A 20,326-nucleotide genomic window follows, 5' to 3' on the forward strand; every position below is an offset into this window, starting at 1 on the left:
ATTTGTGAAAGCAAATAATCAGGCAAGAATGGTGTGCATTTGACATGCTTTTGCTGGGAATGAACCAATATTGAGATGTGACTGCAGATTGCGTTTTTATCCACTGATTACCAATTTCAAGTTTACTGAAGCAGACGAAAACTCGTAATCAGAAGAATGGTAACACACACATGTCCACTTGAACAATTTTTATAGAAAGCACAATACGTTGTGGAAATCTCCTGCACCAGTCCCATTGAAATAAAATGGAAATTGCACAAGAGTGTGCGTTATGTTCTTGCAAAATTCCTTTTCATTTCAACAGGATGTATGCCGAATGAAACATGCTCTTGTGTTTTCTTTCTTTTGTTGATAGCAGTAATTTTCAATAGTAATATTGGGGTTTTTGGTTGGTGCTTTATTTCAGATCAAGGATGGTATTCATGCTCTCCAGGATACAATAATACAAAAGGATTGCAGGCTTTCCAAAGCAATGGTTCATTCTGGTTCTTTGCACATCACCCTCTTAGTAATGCATTTATCTAGTGAAGAAGCAGTTGGCAAGTAAGTGTTTGAAAGGATGTACTGTTTTAAGTTAATTTGGGGTGAAACCTGAGAGAAGAGTGGTAACAGAAAAGGGGTAATAGAAACAACTAAAATTTATATACTGTGTGCAGGTGTTTTAGCATCAGTGATGACATCATCAACATATCACTGGTTTTATCAACTCTGTCTGGAGTGTTAAAATGATGATGGTGAATGGGAGAATGTTTCCATGAATAAAAATACATTCATAAGGTCAGTATTAAATGGGATGAGATTATATACACACAACTCATCTAATTAGTACTGCAAATTAGTCCCTAAAAGTTAACCTGCAAGCCATTTTACTAGCTCTCATGCCCACATATACCAATGTTAGTAATCTGTGGCCAAGAGGAATAAATTGGTTGCCTGCTTGCAGTTATTATTGCCATAGGCAAATGACTTCTCAGAAACTTTTCTTGTTTTATAAGAACAGGGTGTGAATTGAGGAACATCATTTCAACAGGCAGAGTCTTTTTTAGCTTCTCTATAGAAGACATATTTTAAAATCTAAAGGAAACCTTCTTGATGGCAAAGGCTGACATCCAGACTAACGGTGCACTGATGCACTAGTGTTTTCTGTCACACAGTGGTGTGATTTTTGACAATTTCCCCTTCTCTCTGTAGCTACATGCTTCCTGAAACTTTGTCCTTGAGGGTTGTACAGCCCTCAGGGACATAATTTGGGAGGCAGATGCAGAGGGAAGAGAATATCGTCAAAAATCATCCCACCCCCTTGCGTGACAGAAAACATTGGCATGTTGGTGCAGCATTAGTCTGGATTTAATCCAAAATCTTTAGGTGTCTCTTGCCTCATTCACCATCAGAGCCCTGCCATTCTCAAAAGCCTTCTACAGAGTAAAGGAGAGGAAATTGTCTTCACAACACCAAGAGGAGTGGGGCTACAGCATCTACCCCTTAGGTGTCCCAGTTTTAAAATATAAGCCATATTACAGCAGGTTCCCTTTGCCATGAGGAATGGCATGTGTACTCTATATACAAGATAAGAACTGAATGATTCACAGCAGTAGTTACCAGTGATAATGCTGTCTCTCTCACTAAGCTAATTGAACATCTAGAGAGAAATCTTGACCTCTCTGAAAATTATAATTGGTGTATAGCAACTAACTAGTATGGTCGAGCCCCTAATTTGAGTTTTGGTAGTGACATAAAATACAGATGCTCTTAAATACCCTGCTAACTTAAATAACCCTGCTAATTTAAACTCCTGCTAACTTGGCAAAGAGCCACCTTTTAACATGGTGATTCTCTTTATTTAGCAGGGGGAGAGCAACTGGCCCTATCCACCCCCAGCACAGTACCTCCAGTGACTGTTGCTGGTGCCTCCCTTATGTTTATTTTTAGATTGTGAGCCCTTTGAAGACAAGGATCCATCTTATTTTTTTATTATTTCTGTGTGTAAATTGCCCTGAGGAAGGGCGGTATAGACACTGAATTAATAATAATAATAATAATAATAATAATAATAATAAAGAGTGGATCTACAATCCTATACACATGTACCTGAGTGTGAGGCTTATTTTCAAGTAAGCTTGCATAGGAAGAATGGCTGCATGCTTGATGAGTGAGCTGCTGAACTCTGCTTCCATTTTTTGTACACCTTTTTTTTTGTTTGGGGTTGCACAGGATTTGATGGAAAAGACAAGAGTTAAATTGTTTTTGACAAATTTGCTCTCGGCAAAGCACAACATGACCTTAAATTGCTCTGGCTTCTTAGCATTACAACTAATGGCTAGTAATTTAGTGAAAGTAAATCATGGAAGAGAAGCAGACAAAGAGGCATGTAATGAGTCCATATCTGACCCTTTCATCACAAATATGCTAGAAGCTAAAACACTTCCATTTGTTTTGCTTCCCATATATTTGGCTGTGATCCTTAAAGCCTTTGACTTAGCAGCTGTTGAGTTCAGTCAGAGTAAGGTTTTTGAAGATTGCCAGCAGAATAAGAAGACTGAATAGCTTTATATTAATAGTTAAAAAGGGAATGAGTTTCCTACTTCTGACAAGCACAGCGTCTAGTCATTAAATGTCATGTTTTGTTTCATAACCTCTTATAAAATGTACACTGCTTCGAAAGTTCAGCTTTGCCACATTCTCAGGGTTCTTTTGCACTTTCTCTTTCTTTCACTGCTGCAATGTCTTTGCTTAGTTCTGATAGCTATAATGCAATACTCATTATTTCCAAATGCTGTTTGACTGCTAACTGCTCTGTGGAGTTTGTCCTATGTTTCTGAAAAGATAAATGAAATGAAGGTAAATGGAATATATGTGGGAATATATACATTAAATGGAGAGAAAAAAGTAAGGGAGAGCCCCAAACAGGTGCTCAGAACAAAGGATATTTTATTGATTCTTGGTGCCCGATACATTTCAGCCGGACCCTTCTGTTGCCTCGATCCTCTTACTACTGTCAACTGAAAACCAAATGAAACATGAAGGAGTTACATTTCTTCTAGAAAACACTCTGAGTGCAGTAGATCCCTAGTAGAAACAAAAACCCACAGTTATGGGCGTGGGCCTGTCACTGAAAGCATCACTTTGTCATGGACAATTGAAGTATACATTCCTTTGAGTGCATTCCTTGCACCCCAACCACCACCACCCATCTAGTTCTTAATCTATGCACAACCTTAGTTTCACTGTGAAACTAAGTGGTGGTGGTTGGGGTACAACCATAGTTACAGTACATATTGAATTATTCTGTGTGTGAAACTGCAGCATTTCAGAGAAGCTAGCACAGAGTTCTTGGACTCTTTAGCATCCTCCATTCATATTCAGTATTTCTCCCCTAGGTACATTTTTGAATATAGTTGTTATTTACATGACTACTGCTAGATGTTCATAGCACCCACTAATTGGTTGTATGAGACCTTCTGTGTTAGTATCTAGCAGGCAAGTTACCTTTTGCTCCCTCACCTGACTAACTTCATTTTCCATAACTGATCCACACAGAACAAATACTTTTAATCAATCCAATTGATTGATGTCCCCTCAATTGATGTGGAGTGTCCTCATCAGAGAGAATATTAGCTGTAACAACCACATACCCCCAGTGTATTCCTCTGGCCTGGAGTTGTTGAGTAATCCTCAGCATAGCTCATCTAATAATTTTATGTATGCATTGCTGCTTTAATCATAATAGGAATTTAGGGTCACAGCCTCTTTATTTGTTAAGCTTATCATTGAAGTCACCAGAAATACTTGCTTGAGTCCATTGACCTGGATTTGACTCTTTCTTTTAAAAAGCAATTGGACTGATAGAAGATTGTTAGAATAAAAGGAAATTGAAAGAGTTGAAAATACATGTTGTGGTTTAAAATTCTCCATTTATCTCAGTTTATTAAATTACTATATAGGTTCACACGGAACAGAAAATTCAAAAACTATTACATTTTTAGGAGCATGATGCCAGATTACAAATCAGCACATTATATATTTCTTTTCATCTTCTACTAACTACTTTGTCCCTTTCTTCTACATGTAGGCATTTTATGTGAGTTGACTCCCTTGTCTTACATCTTTCTGCATTATTTCTTCTTTAGTTTTTCACACAGAGCATTACTCGGTGGAGACACCTAACAACCTGCCACCCCCCCCCCCCAATTAAGAAGTGGTATCATTAAATAAATTTGAACCTACCACAGACTGTATCACCAGTGCAACAGACTTCTGCTGTAATTTGAGATCCAGATGACGCTTGAAGCTCACGGCTCTCATTGAGGGCGAGGATTGCAGTTCCTACTTTGCACATTACAGTAGAAGTGAAAGTCATTCATGTTTCTGTTTTCTCCACTTGTAACGTGTGAATCAGCTATTGGCTAGATATTGAGGCAGTTATACAGAATGTTTCTGAGGATAGTTTTAATTTATAGGGCAGCTATAGCAGGATTTTTGTGGTGAGAACGTAAGAACAGCCCTGCTGGATCAGGCCCAAGACCCATCCCGTCCAGCATCCTGTTTCACATAGTGGCCCACCAGATGCCTCTGGGAAGCCCACAGGCAAGAGGTGAGTGCATGCCCTCTCTCTTGCTGTTGCTCCCCTGCAACTGGTATTTAGAGGCATTTTGCCTCCGAAGCTGGAAGTATCCTATAGCCACCAGACTAGTAGGCATTGATAGATCTGTCCTCCGTGAATTTTGTCTAAGCTCTTTTAAAGCCATCCAAGCTAGTAGCCATAACCACATCATGTGGCAGAGAAATCCATTGATTAATTAAGCACTGTGTAAAAAAATATTTCCTTTTGTTGGTCCTAAAATTCCCGGCCTTCAGTTGTGAAACTGTGAAAGTAGCAAAGGAGAAAATGGGGGAAAGACAAAATGGTATCCATTACGGAAGGGTAGGAGAGAATCAAAAGAAAGGGTGCATCTCAACTGACACTGTCATCCAGTATTTGCTATTACCTGCAAATGCTTGGTTTTAGGGTGCCTTTCTCTTTGACATTTCAGAAACAGGGACATTCAGTAAGTGATCTGATTTCATTTTTTTAATGGGGGGGGGTGTTATAAATCTGGTGTGCTATTCATGAAAGGTTTATTCAATGGCCCATGTTCTGTTCTAGGAATGGTATTTGTAAACCTTCCTCTTGCTCCTTTGCTCTCATGATATTGTTTTGAGGGATGGTTCACATGCTCCTCACAATACTGGATATGATCACAATATATGTGATCATGTGAAGAGGAATATCAGTGTGAACTGAGCTATGCAGAGATACAACCAGCAGCATCTCTTGTGATTATAGTGGCTGGAAAATGTCTCAATGTAGAGATTCGTTCATGTTATTGTTGTCAGGGCCCATATGGGTCAGCAAGGGGTCCCATTCCAGATTCTTGGGGGTACTGGTTGCCAGTTGAAGGTGCCAGTGGTAGATCCAAGTCAGTTTGCAGAGATGGTAATCAAAGTGCCAGAAGCAAAGTGCAGCCTGAGACAGGCAAGCGGTCAAATCCCAAAGGCAGCAAATGTAAGACCAAGGGATGAGAGGCAGGTAGCAGGTGACATAATCCAATACTGCAGTTAGGTTCCCAAAAGCAATGGTCCAGGTGGCATCACTAGAACAGTTACTCCATCTGACAAGTAGAGCCAAGCCTACTTGGCTTGGCAGCAGTTCTGGAACATCAGAAGTTCTGTTGGTTGCCCAGATTACCTGGTTCAGTTAGGCTGATGAGTTGTTACTTACTTACTTACTTACTTACTTATTTAACATATCTATATACTGCCCAAAACCCGTGTCTCCCTCAGGTTTACTTGCATTCCACCTTTTTCTGTTAAAAGTAAGCACAAGTCAGCTCATCATAAAATATTACATATGTGTGTGTGGGGGGGGAATCACAATAGAGCACAATATAAAAATGCAATGAGCGCTAAAAATCAGCGTGGAAGCAGCTGTATAAAACAGATCACAATCCGTGGAAACCTCTTTTTTTCTTAAGATACCTTGAAAGAATCTCTATGATCCATTTTTGAAGAGGTCTTATGAGAAAGATAACACTTCAGCTGCCATTAAAAAAGAAAGAAAGAGGAAGCTTGGTGTATTCCCTTTGGGAGAGCATTTCACAATGATTTGCAATATACCTTTCTGGCTAGATGGTGTTACAGGATTCCTTCCGCCCGATGGCTGCCTCAGTGCTGCAAAGAGCAAGGTGCCAGATTCCCAGTTCAATCAATAATAATACTTAATACAAATTAATAATAATTGTATAGTGCTTTTGAGCACCCACATAATCACTGTTTAAAGATGTCATTTTCAAACTCTGTTCTGGGGAACCCTGGGGGTTTAGCAGAAGCTTAAGGCTCCAGGGCATGGTTTGAGGGCACCTGATACAGCCGCTGTATTGAAGCTAAGCAAATCTAAGTTTGGTCAGTGCCTGGATGGGTGACCACATGAGAAGCCCAGTTGTGCCACCTTAAATTCCATGATGGCAGAACACATCGGATTTATGCCATGATGGCATAAATGGTCAGGGATTCTTCAGTGAAAAAATCAGTAATGGCAGAAAAGCTTATTTTCTGCTGTTATCTCCCCCTGCAATCTGCAGCCATGGGAGAGTGTTAGTTCTGTTGCAGAGACAGACATCTAGTTCACGGAGGGTTATGGTGAGGCTCACAAGGCCTGACCAGTGCCCCATGTTAACATCCCTAGAATGTGCCCCAGAGTCCTCTCTAGTGTATAGGACTGCACTGTGCAGACCTTTAAGGGTTCCTTGGCAGAGAACGCAATGTGGAAAGCGTTCCTTGAAAACAGAAAATCTGAAAACCACTAATTTAAAAGAAATGGCGATTAGGTAGTTATCCTTTCACATCTAACCACCCTGAGCCAAATTAGGAAGGATGGTATAAAAATCCAATCATTCAATCAATAATAAATGTTGTTGGAATGTTGATTTATTCTACTAGCCCAGGTCACAGTTCAGAGTTAAAGCTCCTGTGTGCTATCCATGAAGGACAAGAATGACTCAACTTTGCATTTCTGTGCTTAAGACAGAATGTTAAACTGATCAAGCTTTGCCTTGATTTCTGCACTTGTAGCGGATTAAAGCCTTTATCTCAGACCAAGCTCAAGTGAGGGAAAGAAATGCTGAAACATCCCTGCTGAGCTGCCTGGCTAGGCTTCTCCTAAAACCATTCTCAGGCGTATCTAGGGTAGGGCAGGCAGGGCACGTGCCCTGGGCGCCACTTGAAGGGGGGGCCGCAAATTCTTGAAATTAATTTTAAAAAAAAAAGGCCACCAAAAACAAAATGGCCACTGCACATGCTCAAATGGCCTCTGTGAGGCCCTAGGCCATGCCAGGCTTTGCAGAGGCCATTTGAGCATGCGCGGTGGCCATTTGTTTTCAGCAGCCATTTTTTTTTTAAAAAAATTATTTTAAAAAATGGCCACAGTACATGCTCAAATGGTCCCTGCGAGGCCCTAGAGGCCAGTGGGGGGAGGGGTAACCTTTGCAGATGCCCCCCCTCCCACGGCCTATAGGAAGCACCCCAAAAGGGCTACAGGTTAAAAAAAAATTAATTTAATATAAGTCACTGTATACATATTCAGTTTGGCACTATGTACAGAGAATCAGAGCTTTTGAATACTGAGCTGAAGCTTATGAGCTAGGATTGTATTCATTTGCTCTTACTTTGCTTCTTATGATAAGTGAGTTAAATGTGGTGTCTTAATAATATGGCTATTAATGGTGAGTTTGTCTTTGAATCAGTGTGAAATCCTTAATATTAAGGCCCACTGGGAGTTTCTTGCTCTCTTTCTCTCATTTTAACTGTCTTTCTGAAATACTAGAATATATTCCAAGCAGTGACGCAGTTTACTCTGCATATCCTTTAATTATTTTCAGAGTATCTGGGAAAAGCCAAATTCTCAATTTATTTTTAAAACTTATGTAATAGTGATGCTACAATTCATAGTAGAGAATTAGATAGGCACTTCTGTTTAGTTTTCCAAGTGCACCTCCACATAGTATTTGGGTATTTCATGAGCCCCAGCATACTGAAATTTGTAGTTTTCCAGCATTTTTTGGTCTGGCTACATCGACTGCTAAATAGTTTTTGAAATTTTAAAAGATTAACGAGCTTGACTTATATTTTTCAGCTGATATTATCGTAAAGTTATCTGAAAGATGAGTGTCAGACAGTGGCGTTTTGGGGGGAAACGGTGCCCAGGGCTGGCCGGCCCTGAAATGGCGCCCCCCCCGGCCCCCACATACCTGGCGGCGGCGCGGCGCCCCCCCAGGCAGCAGATCGCCGGCGGTGGCGGCGATTCAGTGGCGTGCGTGCGGTGGCGTTGGCGGTGACGATGGCCTGTAGCGGGCCGAGCAGCGGTGCGGCAGGTCGCCCGCGGCGTTGGCGATGGCCTGTAGAGGGCCGAGTGGCGGCGCGGCGGGTCACCCGCGGCGTTGGCATGGCCTGTAGCGGGCCGACACGCCTGCGCAGTTGGGAAGCGGCGCCGGGCCAGAAGGCAGGCTCGGCGCCGCTCTGCAGTAGTCCTCGGCGGGCGAACCGCCGCGCGGCCCGCTCCAGGCCATGCCAATGCTGCGGGCGACCCGCCGCGCCGCTGCTCGGCCCGCTACAGGCCATGCCAACGCCGCGGGCAACCCGCCGCGCCGCCACCTGGTCCGCCACTGCCAAATCGCCACCGTACGCCCGCTGCCACACTCGGTGGGCGATTCAGGGGGGTGCAGGGGGGAGCCACTTTTTGGTGCCCCCCTGCCCCCCTGTAGTTACGCCCCTGGTGTCATGTTTGGACAGGGGGTGCAATTTCAGTGCTTGCCCTAGGTGCTATTTTCCCTAGATATGCTTCTGACCATTTTGTATTATCAATAGGTTAAAAATGCTGCTGCCACCACCCCTTTTGTCTGCAGAAACTGACTTGGGGTGGGATAACCCAGGAAAAAAACCCTCTCTTTATTTGGATCTTGGACAAGTACAAAAATCTTCCATGTGCATGCCTACACATGGTGAAAAAACTGATAGCTACTGAACATTTGAGGACGTGTTTGCACCAGAGAAATCCCCCTTCAGCCCCCCCTTCTCCTGATTTAAAAACCAACTCGGAGAGACTTGTAAAAAGAACAGAACTAAAACCCCAGGTTTATTCAATTACTACAGACAGCTTCTGTTGAGACTTTCTCAGCGTTTAGATACTTTTAAGAATACTTAGTAGGATTACAAAAATAGGTTGTCTTAATGCACGCTTAAATGTTTACAGAGGCTTTTGCAATGCCTTAGGTGTATTGAGCATAGCCTAGTGTTTCTTATTTCAGTTATGTTGCAGGTAAACTATAATAGAACAGTATCCAGAATATGCAAAGCACACACACACACACACACACACACACACACACACACACACACACAGAGCAATATAACATCCCTAATGCCACTCTGACTAAACAAACTCTTCTCTATGCTAAACCTCCCAAAGCCATAAGCCCTGGCTCCTTGCCTTGAACTCACCAAACTCCTGATAAGAATTCAAGTTTCCTTCCCCCCTGTCTTTCGAGGATCTGCAAAGTTATTCCCCTGCAGCCAACCTCCATGGCCACATGTCCTCCTGTATACCTTCAGCCCAGCTGCTTCTCCCCAAAAACTCCCTTCTTCCTGGCAACAGCTCTCTAGGTGCCACCCACATGGTTTACTGATTGGCTGCCCTGGAATTCACCAGCCTGACAAGGGTTCACTTCCAGTTAACTATTTAGAGGGAGGGGAGCCTAATAACTTCAGCACTTAAATTAGCTTTTTACCATCAGATTTTCTCTTGAACATTCAGTTCAGGGCTTCAGTGATAAGTTGTGCTCTGATGAGAGTCAAAATGAAAGCAGCAATGTAAGTTCTCCAGGAGGTTATTCACACTTGGCTTCAGGCTTTGGGGTAAATGTTGAGCGAAGCCACTTCAAAGTACACCCGCAGCATTGAGGGAAGCAGCCCTTCCCCTCTGCTCTTGGGTTTCGTTTTCTCAAGTACACATGGCAGGCATCAGTGTTTTCCTTCCTAACCAATGGAGGGGGAGGGGAGAGTCCCCTGCAGAGATAGATCTGCATTTCTGAAGAGACCATGCCTCTTATCATGCTAATGATTCTACGTCAGCGCCACTCCATGTTTGCTCTGGTGTTTTCAGAAAAAGTAGCTTAAAACCAGCATTTTAAAAATCCAGAAATACCTCGAGCTAAGTTAGAATTTGCATCACAAAGCCGTGTGTGGAGTGGGTCCAAGGATCTCAAATGGACTTCGGGGTAAATTTGGCTAGTGTGTGAACACACACACTCTCTCCCGAAGGAGATTGGGGCAGAAGCCCTGTGTGTAAAACCTCCAGTAAAAAATCAAATTGTGTGGATTTTCTTCAGGTCCATGATGATGTCTGCTCATCAGTTAGTTACTGCCACCTACTGGCTACTGTCAGTGTCTCAATAATAAACCAATACCATGTGGAGAAGGAAATAATTAACAGTAAAAGGCACTATAGGCTAGGGCTGTGTGTGAAGCTTCAGTGACCAATTCACTTTGGTAGAGATTAAGCTACTGAAGCTTCAGTTCAGATCTGACATGCAGACTGCCTGTTCAGCCTGAAACAAGATAAACATGGCCGAACTAGGTGAATCTCTTCTGAATCTATTTTGTCACTTTGGCCCTTCTCTCTGCCTTGCCACCCTCCCTCAGTAAGTGTTTACCTGGCATAGGCAGGAGACAGGCTGGCTGTGTTTTTATTTTTATCCAGATATGGTGAGGGAGCAGTGTCTTTTTTGGTGTCATTTAAAAATGATCCCCAGAAACAGGTTTTCTCTCTCTTTTACTTCTTCCCCAGAAGTCCTGGGAATTGTAGTTCTTGCCAGAAAATACTGCAATTCCAAGAAGCCCCATGGCTTTCCCAGGACTACAGGGAAGGAGTAAAAGATCTGCTTCCAGGAATAATTTTTAAATGGCACAATGGAAGTCATTGCTCCCTAGCTATGCTCAAATAAAATTAAAAACACAGCCAGCGGGTCTTGTGTCTGCTAAATATCTAGAGGAGTCTAGGGAATGGAGAGGACAGAAGAAGGACAAAGCTTTTCCCTCTGATCACAGCTTCATTTTGAATCAAGTCAAAGTAAAGTAGGACACTCCCCCCTCCTAGCCCCAGATTGAATCAGGGGCTAGATATGTAACATTTCTGGAAATTTTGAAGCTATGGGGGGAAATCCAGTTTCACCAGGTTTTTTGGCAGCAGGGATGACCAGATATTTTGGGGGAAATATGCAATACTTATTTTTGTACCATATTTAAACTCAGTTTACTGCTTTAAAGACACAAAATGAACTGTGTACAATTTAGCAGTGGCCAGGCTCAGAGTCACTCATTGAGCTTCATAACTGGGCAAGGATTTGAACTTGGGTCTCCGGGCCCTCGTCCTGCACACCAATCACTTCATCATACCACAATGACTCACATGCTTAAGATATTGTAAGTCACTTTGATCTCATTGGGAAATTAATAGGGATTTAAAATGGTTAATTAATGTTTAACTTAACTATGAATCATGTGATATAATGTTATTATGATGGGTTTTTTTTGCTTATGTGTTTCTTAAGAGGCAATTACAAGTTGCGTACAAATGCATTTGTATCTCTGCCTGGGGGAAAACAATTTATGGGATGGTAAAGTAAAGTAAAGTGTGCCGTCAAGTCGATTTTGACTCCTGGCGCCCACAGAGCCCTGTGGTTTTCTTTTGGTAGAATACAGGAGGGGTTTACCATTGCCTCCTCCCGTGCAGTATGAGATTATGCCTTTCAGCATCTTCCTATTTCGCTACTGCCCGATATAAGTGTTTCCCATAGTGGGAATTCGAACCGGCAACCTTATGCTTGTTTGTCAAGCATTTCCCCACTGCACCACTTAAGTTGATCTTATGGGATGGTGGTGAGTGTGAATTTGAGCAGGAAAACAGCCAACAGGGGGAGGATTAAGCACTCTCTTCCTACCTGCTGATCCTTCTCTGTTCAGAATTGCAGCTCCCAAAATGTATTTACATGTAATGTGTAGTTTACCTCTAAGTGTACATCAGACTGAAAACTGATACTTCACTTAACCAAATATGCCTAATATTATGATACTCTTATGTTTTAAAATGAAGGAGGTGAAACATGATCATTAGGATGGAGATTTGTCATTAATGAAGGAGTGGAAAAACAGTAATGTAAATTAGGGTTTCTGCATCAGTTCTGATATATATTTTTCCTTCCCAATAGAGCAGTTGGTGCTTTCTTGGAGAGTAAAGGATTAATAGAAGATCTACTGCAAGGGAAGTCCTTGGATTTATCTTTTCAAGGAACAGATCACTTTAGAAATCAAGTTGGATTTGTGAGGTTGACAGAGAGTGATCATGTAACCACACTTTTAAAGATAACAGGTAAAGCTTTTCAATATTGTTACTATGTGTTCAAAGGAACCCTGACACCCTCCTAATACAGATTAGCCTTCAAATGAGCTTCTTCTCTTTAGAGGGTAGTAGAGGCTGAAGCAACATATTTCTGATCTGACAGAGCGCTTCCAGAACACAGGCAACGCTCAGAACCCGAAGGGCTCTTGTGCAACAGCACACATGCAGTGGGAACAGGGGAACTGCACAAGGGCTTCTGGTGCGTTCCCACAGTTCCTTGAAGTGCACACTCTTCATTAGCCAGGATGTCAGCTGCTGCTTACAATTGGCTGATAGATATCTTCAGCGTCTGATTGTAATAATGCATCTTATTGAATATCGACTAATGAAATTCATGGGACTTAAGTTACATAGGAACATAGGAAGCTGCCTTAAACCATATCAGACTATTGCTCCATCTAGCTCAGTATTGTCTTCAGAGTCTGGCAGCAGCTTCTCTAAGGCTGCAGGCAGGAATCTCTCTCCTATCCTATCTTGGCGATGCCAGGGAGAGAACTTGGAACCTTCTTCAGGCAAGCAGAGTGGCCCCAACCCCAGAGGAGAATATCTGACAGTGCTCACACATGTCTCCCATTCAAATACAAACCAGGGTGGACCCTGCTTAGCAAAGGGGACAATTCATGCTTGCTACCACAAGACCAGCTAGTTAGTCATGAGTACCTTGCTTCATTGATTTAAATGGTGCTTAATCATGACTAACTTAGTCTCAATGCTACCCAATATGTTGACAAGATGTCTTTTTCTCTGCCTACTTGAACTTTATATTAAGTAGAGTTCTGTTAACATAGCATAGGATTTGTATGGGTCCTGAATAGGTTGCCCTTGCATGGTTCCCCTAAGTGCTGTAGTGGCTATTCTGACCTGCCAAAGCCACAATGCTGGGAGGGAGTGGGGTTGGGGGTGTGATGCTTTGGCCTGCTTCCACTGCTGTGGTACTTAGGACTGGGTTTTATGCTGAATATGTTGCACTGCCAACTTCATAAACACACTACAATGTCATGTTTAGATCTGCTCTCTAAGGAAACAGGAGCAATAGGAAAGAGGATATAGCAAGACAGAGAGCAGACAACCTGTCAATCTGTCCTTAAAAATATTTAACAAAAGATCTCAGTCCTGAAGAAATGCCTGTCATTTGTCATTGACATTGTTCTTGCAGACAGTCCCTGAAATTCCAGCCATTTCTTGGAAAGGTTTCCTTAAAGACATTATTAGAAGCAATGAATGATCTTTTGTGCTCTAAGGAATGTGAAGTCATACCATGCCTGAACATTGCGTGACTCATATTAGGGCAGTTTTCAGTGTTTCAAAGGCCACTGCCATCTCAGTTGTCTTTTGCATAGCCCCATATAGCACACAAAGATGTTGTTTATTTGCCGCTTTCCTAATGATTAGTGTAAAACCTCTTTCTCCCAATTAGCACATGTTGTCAGATTTCTAAAAAACTAGGACACTTGGCTCTTATTTACTTATTATGTAAATAGTAAATGTATTCATATGCTGTCTCCCCACCTGACAACAGGTATTTAAGCTGACTGACAATAACACAATTAATATAGGAAAAAACGTGCACTCCCCACCCCACAAATCCATGATGACTAATAAAAGGGGGACAAATTATGCGAAATGCCCACTCTTCAGACAGCTTTGACTGCCGCTGCTGCTGCACTTTAAATGTTTAAAGTTTAAAGCACTTTAAAGTTGCTGCACTTTAAATGTTCTGTGGTGGCCAAAGCGGGGGAAAGCTGTCTCCCCCCACCAAAGGGTGCTCTGCATCAGCCAAGGCCAAGTAGCACCAGATGATTTTGCCCCTGGAGTACCAGAGAGCCCTGTCCTCGGCCCAGTGCTGTTTTCATCAATGGCTTGGAGGAGAGAGGAGGAGGGATGCTTATCAAATTTGTCGATAACACAAAGCTGGGGTGGGGAGCAGAGCTAACACCTTAGAAGACAGAATAAATGTTCAGTCTAATTTGGACCGAGCTGAATATTGGGCCAAACCCAACAAAACGAAGTTCAACAAAGACAAATGTAAAGTCCTACATTTGGGTAAGAAAAATCAAATGCGCAAGTACAGGGTGAGGGAGATGTGTACATGTGAAAGCAATCTAGATGTCTTAGGTGAATATGACCCAGAAATGTGGTGCAGCTGCTAAAAGAGCAAATGCGGTCTTAACAGAGGCATCTTATCCAGATCACAAGAAGTGATTGTTCTGCTCCAGCCTGTGCTGGTGAGACCTCACTTGGAATACTGGCCGACATCCTGACTAATGAAACGCTTGTGGAAGGCCATTGAGCTAATATAAAGCTGTTCTGCTAGTTGCTTGTGCTACATCTGGAGCTTGTGTTCCAGACTGTATTAAGGTCATTCACACTGCCAGCCCTACCTGGGCGTGTATAGCAGTGTTCTCTCAAATTTTTTTCCCATCTGTGTGCAGAATGAGTTTTGTTCTGGGTGTCAATATCAAGGCAATGTGTGCACATATGCATTCAGAGTGGGACCTTCCTGAGTCAATCTGAGTGGGATCTAAAATTAACTGAGCGGATGCTGGACACAAACAAATGTGTGAGCGCATGCACGTGTGCACGCCTTAGAGGGAACAGTGTTGTACAGCCCTACCTAGGGCTGATCGTGTGGAGCACTAGGATTGGTCCAGGTTTTGTACCCAGACTCACAGAAGGGCGCAAGGGCGCCCTTCCCCCCCCCCCACTCCTTGGTCATGTGAATGCTCGGGCTGCCTGCAGCCGGAGCCAGAGAGCAGGGCAGCAAGAGAGCCCAGCAGCGAGGAAATCCCCCAACGCACGCATGGTGCATTGTGAGATATGCGAGGCCCCCAGCCTCACTACTCACTGCTCCCAGAACATTCACATGCGTGCAGCACTCGGAAGCCCAGGAGCATCACTGGTGGTGTGGGCGAAGGGTGGAAGGCTCCTGCCTTCCTCTCAGCCTTCCCCAGGCTGGGTACGTTTTGGACAGGTGAATGATCTTATTGTGCAACTGCAAACATGTTTGCACAACAGAATGCAGCTGCTGCAACTGGTTGGCTTGGGTTTTTTAGTGCGACTATGTGATCTTCTCTGCTAGCACAGCTTTGCTCACCATGCAAGAACTTCGTTAGGATGTCAGCTACTATATCTTTTTCTTGGCCTCACATTTTAAGATGAGCATTGGTGAACTGAAACAGGCTGAGGGGAGGGCAAGGAAGATGGTGAGGAGTCTGGAAACCAAGTCCTGTGAGAATAGTTGAAGGGGCTGGGTATGTTTGGCTTGGAGAAGAGAAGAAGGGGGCATCTGATAGCTGCTTTCAAATATCTGAAGGACTGTCACATAAAAGAAGAATTGGACTTTTTCTCCTTTGAAGCTGAGGGCAGGACTAGAACCAATAGATTGAAATTACAAGGAAGCAGATTTAGGCTAGATTTTACAAAGCATTTCCTCACAGTTACAAAGCATGTCAGTAGAACAGTCTGCCTTATGCAGTGGTGGGCTCTCCCTTGCTGGAGGTTTTCAAACAGAAGCTGGACAGGACAGCCATCTGTCAGATGTTGTCAGTTTCCTGCAGTGAGCAGGGGATTGGAGTAGAAGATCCCCAAGGACCCGTCCAACTCTAAAATTCTCTGATTTTATGTCTTTAATGCTATACCCCTGGAACATACTGAGACTATAATATAACATTTTCGAAAACAGTGGGCGGGTCAAAATGTAATGCTGGCTTACAGCAAACCATGGTTTGCATGTCAGGGAGGCTGTTCTCACAAGTAGCCAAGACCAGACTAGGGCAGCTAAGCCTGGGCTTGGCTGCCCATGGGAACCAACAAGAGCCAACCACTCTATGGATGACTGGATGGATAAAGAGGGTTTTAGATTGGCTTCCAGTTTGCAAACCACAGATTGCAGAAATGTTCTTTCCCTGAGGGGATGGGGGGACATTTTATGTTAGAAATCTGCCTTGCATGTATGGGTTTTTCCTCCCATTTTATAATGTGTCACATATATCTTCATTATAGACAGATATATTTATTTTAAAAATTGGAGTTCCTTAAGCCCCTTCTCAATATTCTGTACTGAATCAGTAAACGAAACACACAAGAGCGTGTGTGTGCGCGCGCACACACACACACCCCTACCTTAAACCCTGACATGGGGCAAGAAATTGCTGCCTGACATCCTGACTAAATTTACTTGAGGAAGTCTAATTGAAATTAAAAGGACATGTTATGTATGCCTAACATGGCTTTTTAATTTCAATGGGATTTCCTTTAGTCAGGATGTCAGCTACTGTCTGATTTCTTTCTAAGTATTTCTGATTCATTTTGTTCCCAAAGGTCTGCAGGCTGCACTGGAATTTGTGACTAAATAAAGCAAATATTTGACCTTAAAATTACACAAAATGACTTTGCTTCCAAACAAAGGCTAAATTATTTGAGAAATAACTATGGTTAATATAATCCCTCACAAGTTTTTCTTTACTTGTTTTGATTATTTTTAAAGTTCTTCTAAAGATAGACCATTTTATGTTCATAGAGTTCTTTTCATGACTCAGATATGACACTATAATCCCCCGCAAAACTAATATTTCAATACATACTATACATGCCCTAAAGGCTAGTATTTTGCAGCTTTGTGCCAGCATTTTGGCCTTTGTACTTCATGTTTGCCAATTAATTAGTCATTTCAACTTAAGGGTTGAATTAAATAACACACCATTGTGAGTTTGAGAGGTGTGCATAAATAGTGAACTTTTTGCAAGTGAACCATGAAAAGGACTTGTGGAAATTCATCTTGACTGCATCCTCCAAGTCCCTTTGGTGGTAATATCAGTGCATCTGAACATAGGTTTGTCCCCTAAGTATCAGATGTATTTGCAGAATTATAGAAATATTATGTATTTTAGTGATACTCCTGAGCTATGTATTCACTTCTTTAGTACAGAGGGGCAGTTAAATTTCCTGCTCACCAACTCTATACCAAGATGAGTACTTTATAATGATTTTTTCTCAGGCTGCCAGAATGATCTTTCCGGCCCTGGGAAAGACCCATACTGTGCTAACAGCTGCACGGAACTACTAATCCTGTCTAAGGCCAGAAGCAGCAGCACATATAGGGGCCAGTCTTTGCATTTTGTATTCTGTTCTGGTAATGCATAGTATTTGAGCTTTTTGTCAAGTGTCAGGGACTGTGCAAAATTTTGCAGAACATGTCCCATTCAAATACTCTGTCAGGAGAGGGTCCATTCTTGATAACTGCTTCCAAATATTGTAAAGGGGTATACAACAAAGTTCATACTCCACATATCCATACCCTAGCCTTGTACAAATGTAAAATTATAATTTGCCTTGCAAGAGTCTTGCTCGTTTCCTGGGATATAAAGGGTATAAAGATGTTATTTCAGCTGCTTGAGAGGCAGCTGTGATAATTCTGCTGCTTGTTCCTGGCTGGAAGAAGTATTATGGCACTAATGCTACTGCCTCTGCCAGGACAGAAGATGCACTTACAGAAGTTGGGGCTGAACTTTTGTACACATTAAGTTTTGCCTACAACTTGTAAAACCACACCCAACTAAATTTCTGGTATGTCTATAAAACTGTTGCTTGAGGGACATTTTTCATAATGATTGTAAATTTATCTCTACATTTTCAAGGCTTGGGCTGTGATTTGGAGTAAGGAAAAACATAGTCCATTGTAGCAAAGGATTACAGCCTTTGTCTCAGAGCAAGCTCATGTGAGGGAAAGAAATGCTGAATCATCCCTGCCGAGATGCCTGGTTTGGCTTCTCCTAAAACTGTTCTATATTATTGGTAGGTTCAAAATGCTAAATTCCCTTTTCCTTGAACTCACCCAGTTCCTGAGGAGAATCAAGCTTCCTGCAGTCCTTTCTTTTAAGGATCTACAGTTATTTCATGAGATAAATCTCCATGCTGGGTTCAATCATGAAGGAGCAAACTCCATTGCCCCTCACTAAGCCTTTCTGCATGCACTTCTCTCCAACAAAGACTGCCCTTCTTGTTCCCAGAATTTCCAGCAACAGCTCTCTAGGTCCACCCACCTGGTGTACTGATTGGCTGCCCTGGAGTTCACCAGCGTGTTAGTCAAGACAAGGGTTCACTCCCTGTTAACGCTTTAGGAAGAGGGGAGCCTGGTCACTACATGCATTTTCTCTAAGTTGGAAGCTTGTTGAAGTCCCTTTAATAAGGCACCTACTGTATCAGCTCAGGTTCTCTTTTGCCATGGTGTTTCAGGGTAACCTTCTTGGGCAGATTTGGTTTAGTAGTTCGTGTTGTGTGGCTATAAAATTACTCTCCTGCTCTTAACTCAGACACATAAACACACACACCCTTCAGCTTTTGCGTTGTTAAATGCGTAAAATGCCTTTTCTAAAATGTCTTTCTTCATAACTTATTAACAATTCATTTACTCATGGTCATTTCACTGTGGAGTGCAAGTAGAACAGTTTAACTCTCTCCTCTAACTTAACTTACCCTATCTCTAATATTTTAATCTCCAATATTTTTCTTATATATACTTTTAACTGTTATCTAACTATTTGAATTTGTAATCTCTCTTTCTTTTTCTTTCTCTCTTGGTCCACCTCTCTTTTGCTCTCCTTTTCTGTTTCACTCTTTGGAAGGTGGTTGTAATGCTGCTGGTGTGATCCACCTTACTTAGATTGAAGACTAATTCTATACTATGTGCAGTGGCTAGCATTCAGACCATGAGTGGTGCAGTGCTCCATCAGCAGAAGTGCCTCCCATTCATGGAAGGATCCTTCAACTCACACATGGACTCCTTGTATGAGCACAGAGCCCATTCCATGAACGGAAAGAGCTTCTGCTCTTCAGAATGCTGCTCCACTAAAGGTCTGGCTACCTCCCATTAGTTTCTAATGACATATAGGCATACACACACACACATATACACACACACACACACACACACACACACAATGCATCTAGGAAGATGCATTGGTCCCTCTAGCTCGGTCTTGTCTACACTGACTGGCAGTGATGCTCCATGCTCCAAGGTTTCATGCAGGAGTCTTTCCCAGCACTACCTGGAGATGCCAGGGATTGAAACTGGGACCTACTGCATGCAAAGCAGATGCTCTACCACTGAGCAACAACCCCATCCCCACCCCTTTCCTAAAGAGACCCTGAAGAGACTAATGACAGAAGTAATTATCCATGGTTCAGCCCTGAACCTCTAGGTGGAACTAGATGATTCAGAGGATGTATAGCTGCCACCAAATGCACCATCTCCATGTCATTCTCACCTCACCCCACTTAAATTTAGAAAAAGAAAAGGTGCAATGTTGCATCATTACATTCAAAGTTTCCTCAGTCAACTCCAGTTGACTGGCTGTTGCTTGCAAGGAGTTTTTCACACCCGTCTTTTAGTTTGCATCTCCTCTGGAAAGGAGGTGTGTGTTCATGTATCAGCCAAATTTACCCTGAAGTCCCTGCAAGCTTTTGGGGAGCACTTCACACACAATTCAGGTTTTTCATTTCCTGTAGTGTGTAGTCTGATATATATCTGGGGTAAAAAAAATTCCACTTCTTGCGTTGGTTTTTGGGGGCAACTTTGAACTCACAGTAAAACCTCACAGTAAACCTGCGGTAAAAGCCTGTTACTTTTACCTGTCTAGAAAAGCTCAAGGGGTTTGTTTTTGTTTAATAGATGTTATGGGGAGAGTGGAGACAGATATGGAACTGCTTCTTTTGGTGGTGTCCAGACAGTCTTGTATTTGTCTACTTCCTCCCTAAGGCTATAAGAATGACTCTTTTATTGTTTTAAGATTATTCCTTCTACTTTGTGAACTGAGTTTTGGCTTTGCCTATTTATCACTG

General features: G+C 42.5%; 1 protein-coding gene across 3 annotated transcripts in view; it reads left to right on the top strand.

Moving 5' to 3' along the window:
* AKAP7 (A-kinase anchoring protein 7) overlaps positions 1–20,326 on the top strand; it is a 144,555-nt gene that overhangs the window by 19,322 nt on the left and 104,907 nt on the right. For all 3 annotated transcript variants that reach the window (XM_053287135.1, XM_053287132.1, XM_053287144.1), the window contains exons 4-5: positions 407–543; positions 12,297–12,457. In XM_053287135.1, the coding sequence (XP_053143110.1) occupies positions 407–543; positions 12,297–12,457 (298 nt within the window). The remainder of the gene's footprint in view (positions 1–406; positions 544–12,296; positions 12,458–20,326) is intronic.

This window comes from Hemicordylus capensis, chromosome 1 (genome assembly GCF_027244095.1).
Source record: "Hemicordylus capensis ecotype Gifberg chromosome 1, rHemCap1.1.pri, whole genome shotgun sequence".
In the NCBI taxonomy this organism is placed as follows: Eukaryota; Metazoa; Chordata; class Lepidosauria; order Squamata; family Cordylidae; genus Hemicordylus; species Hemicordylus capensis.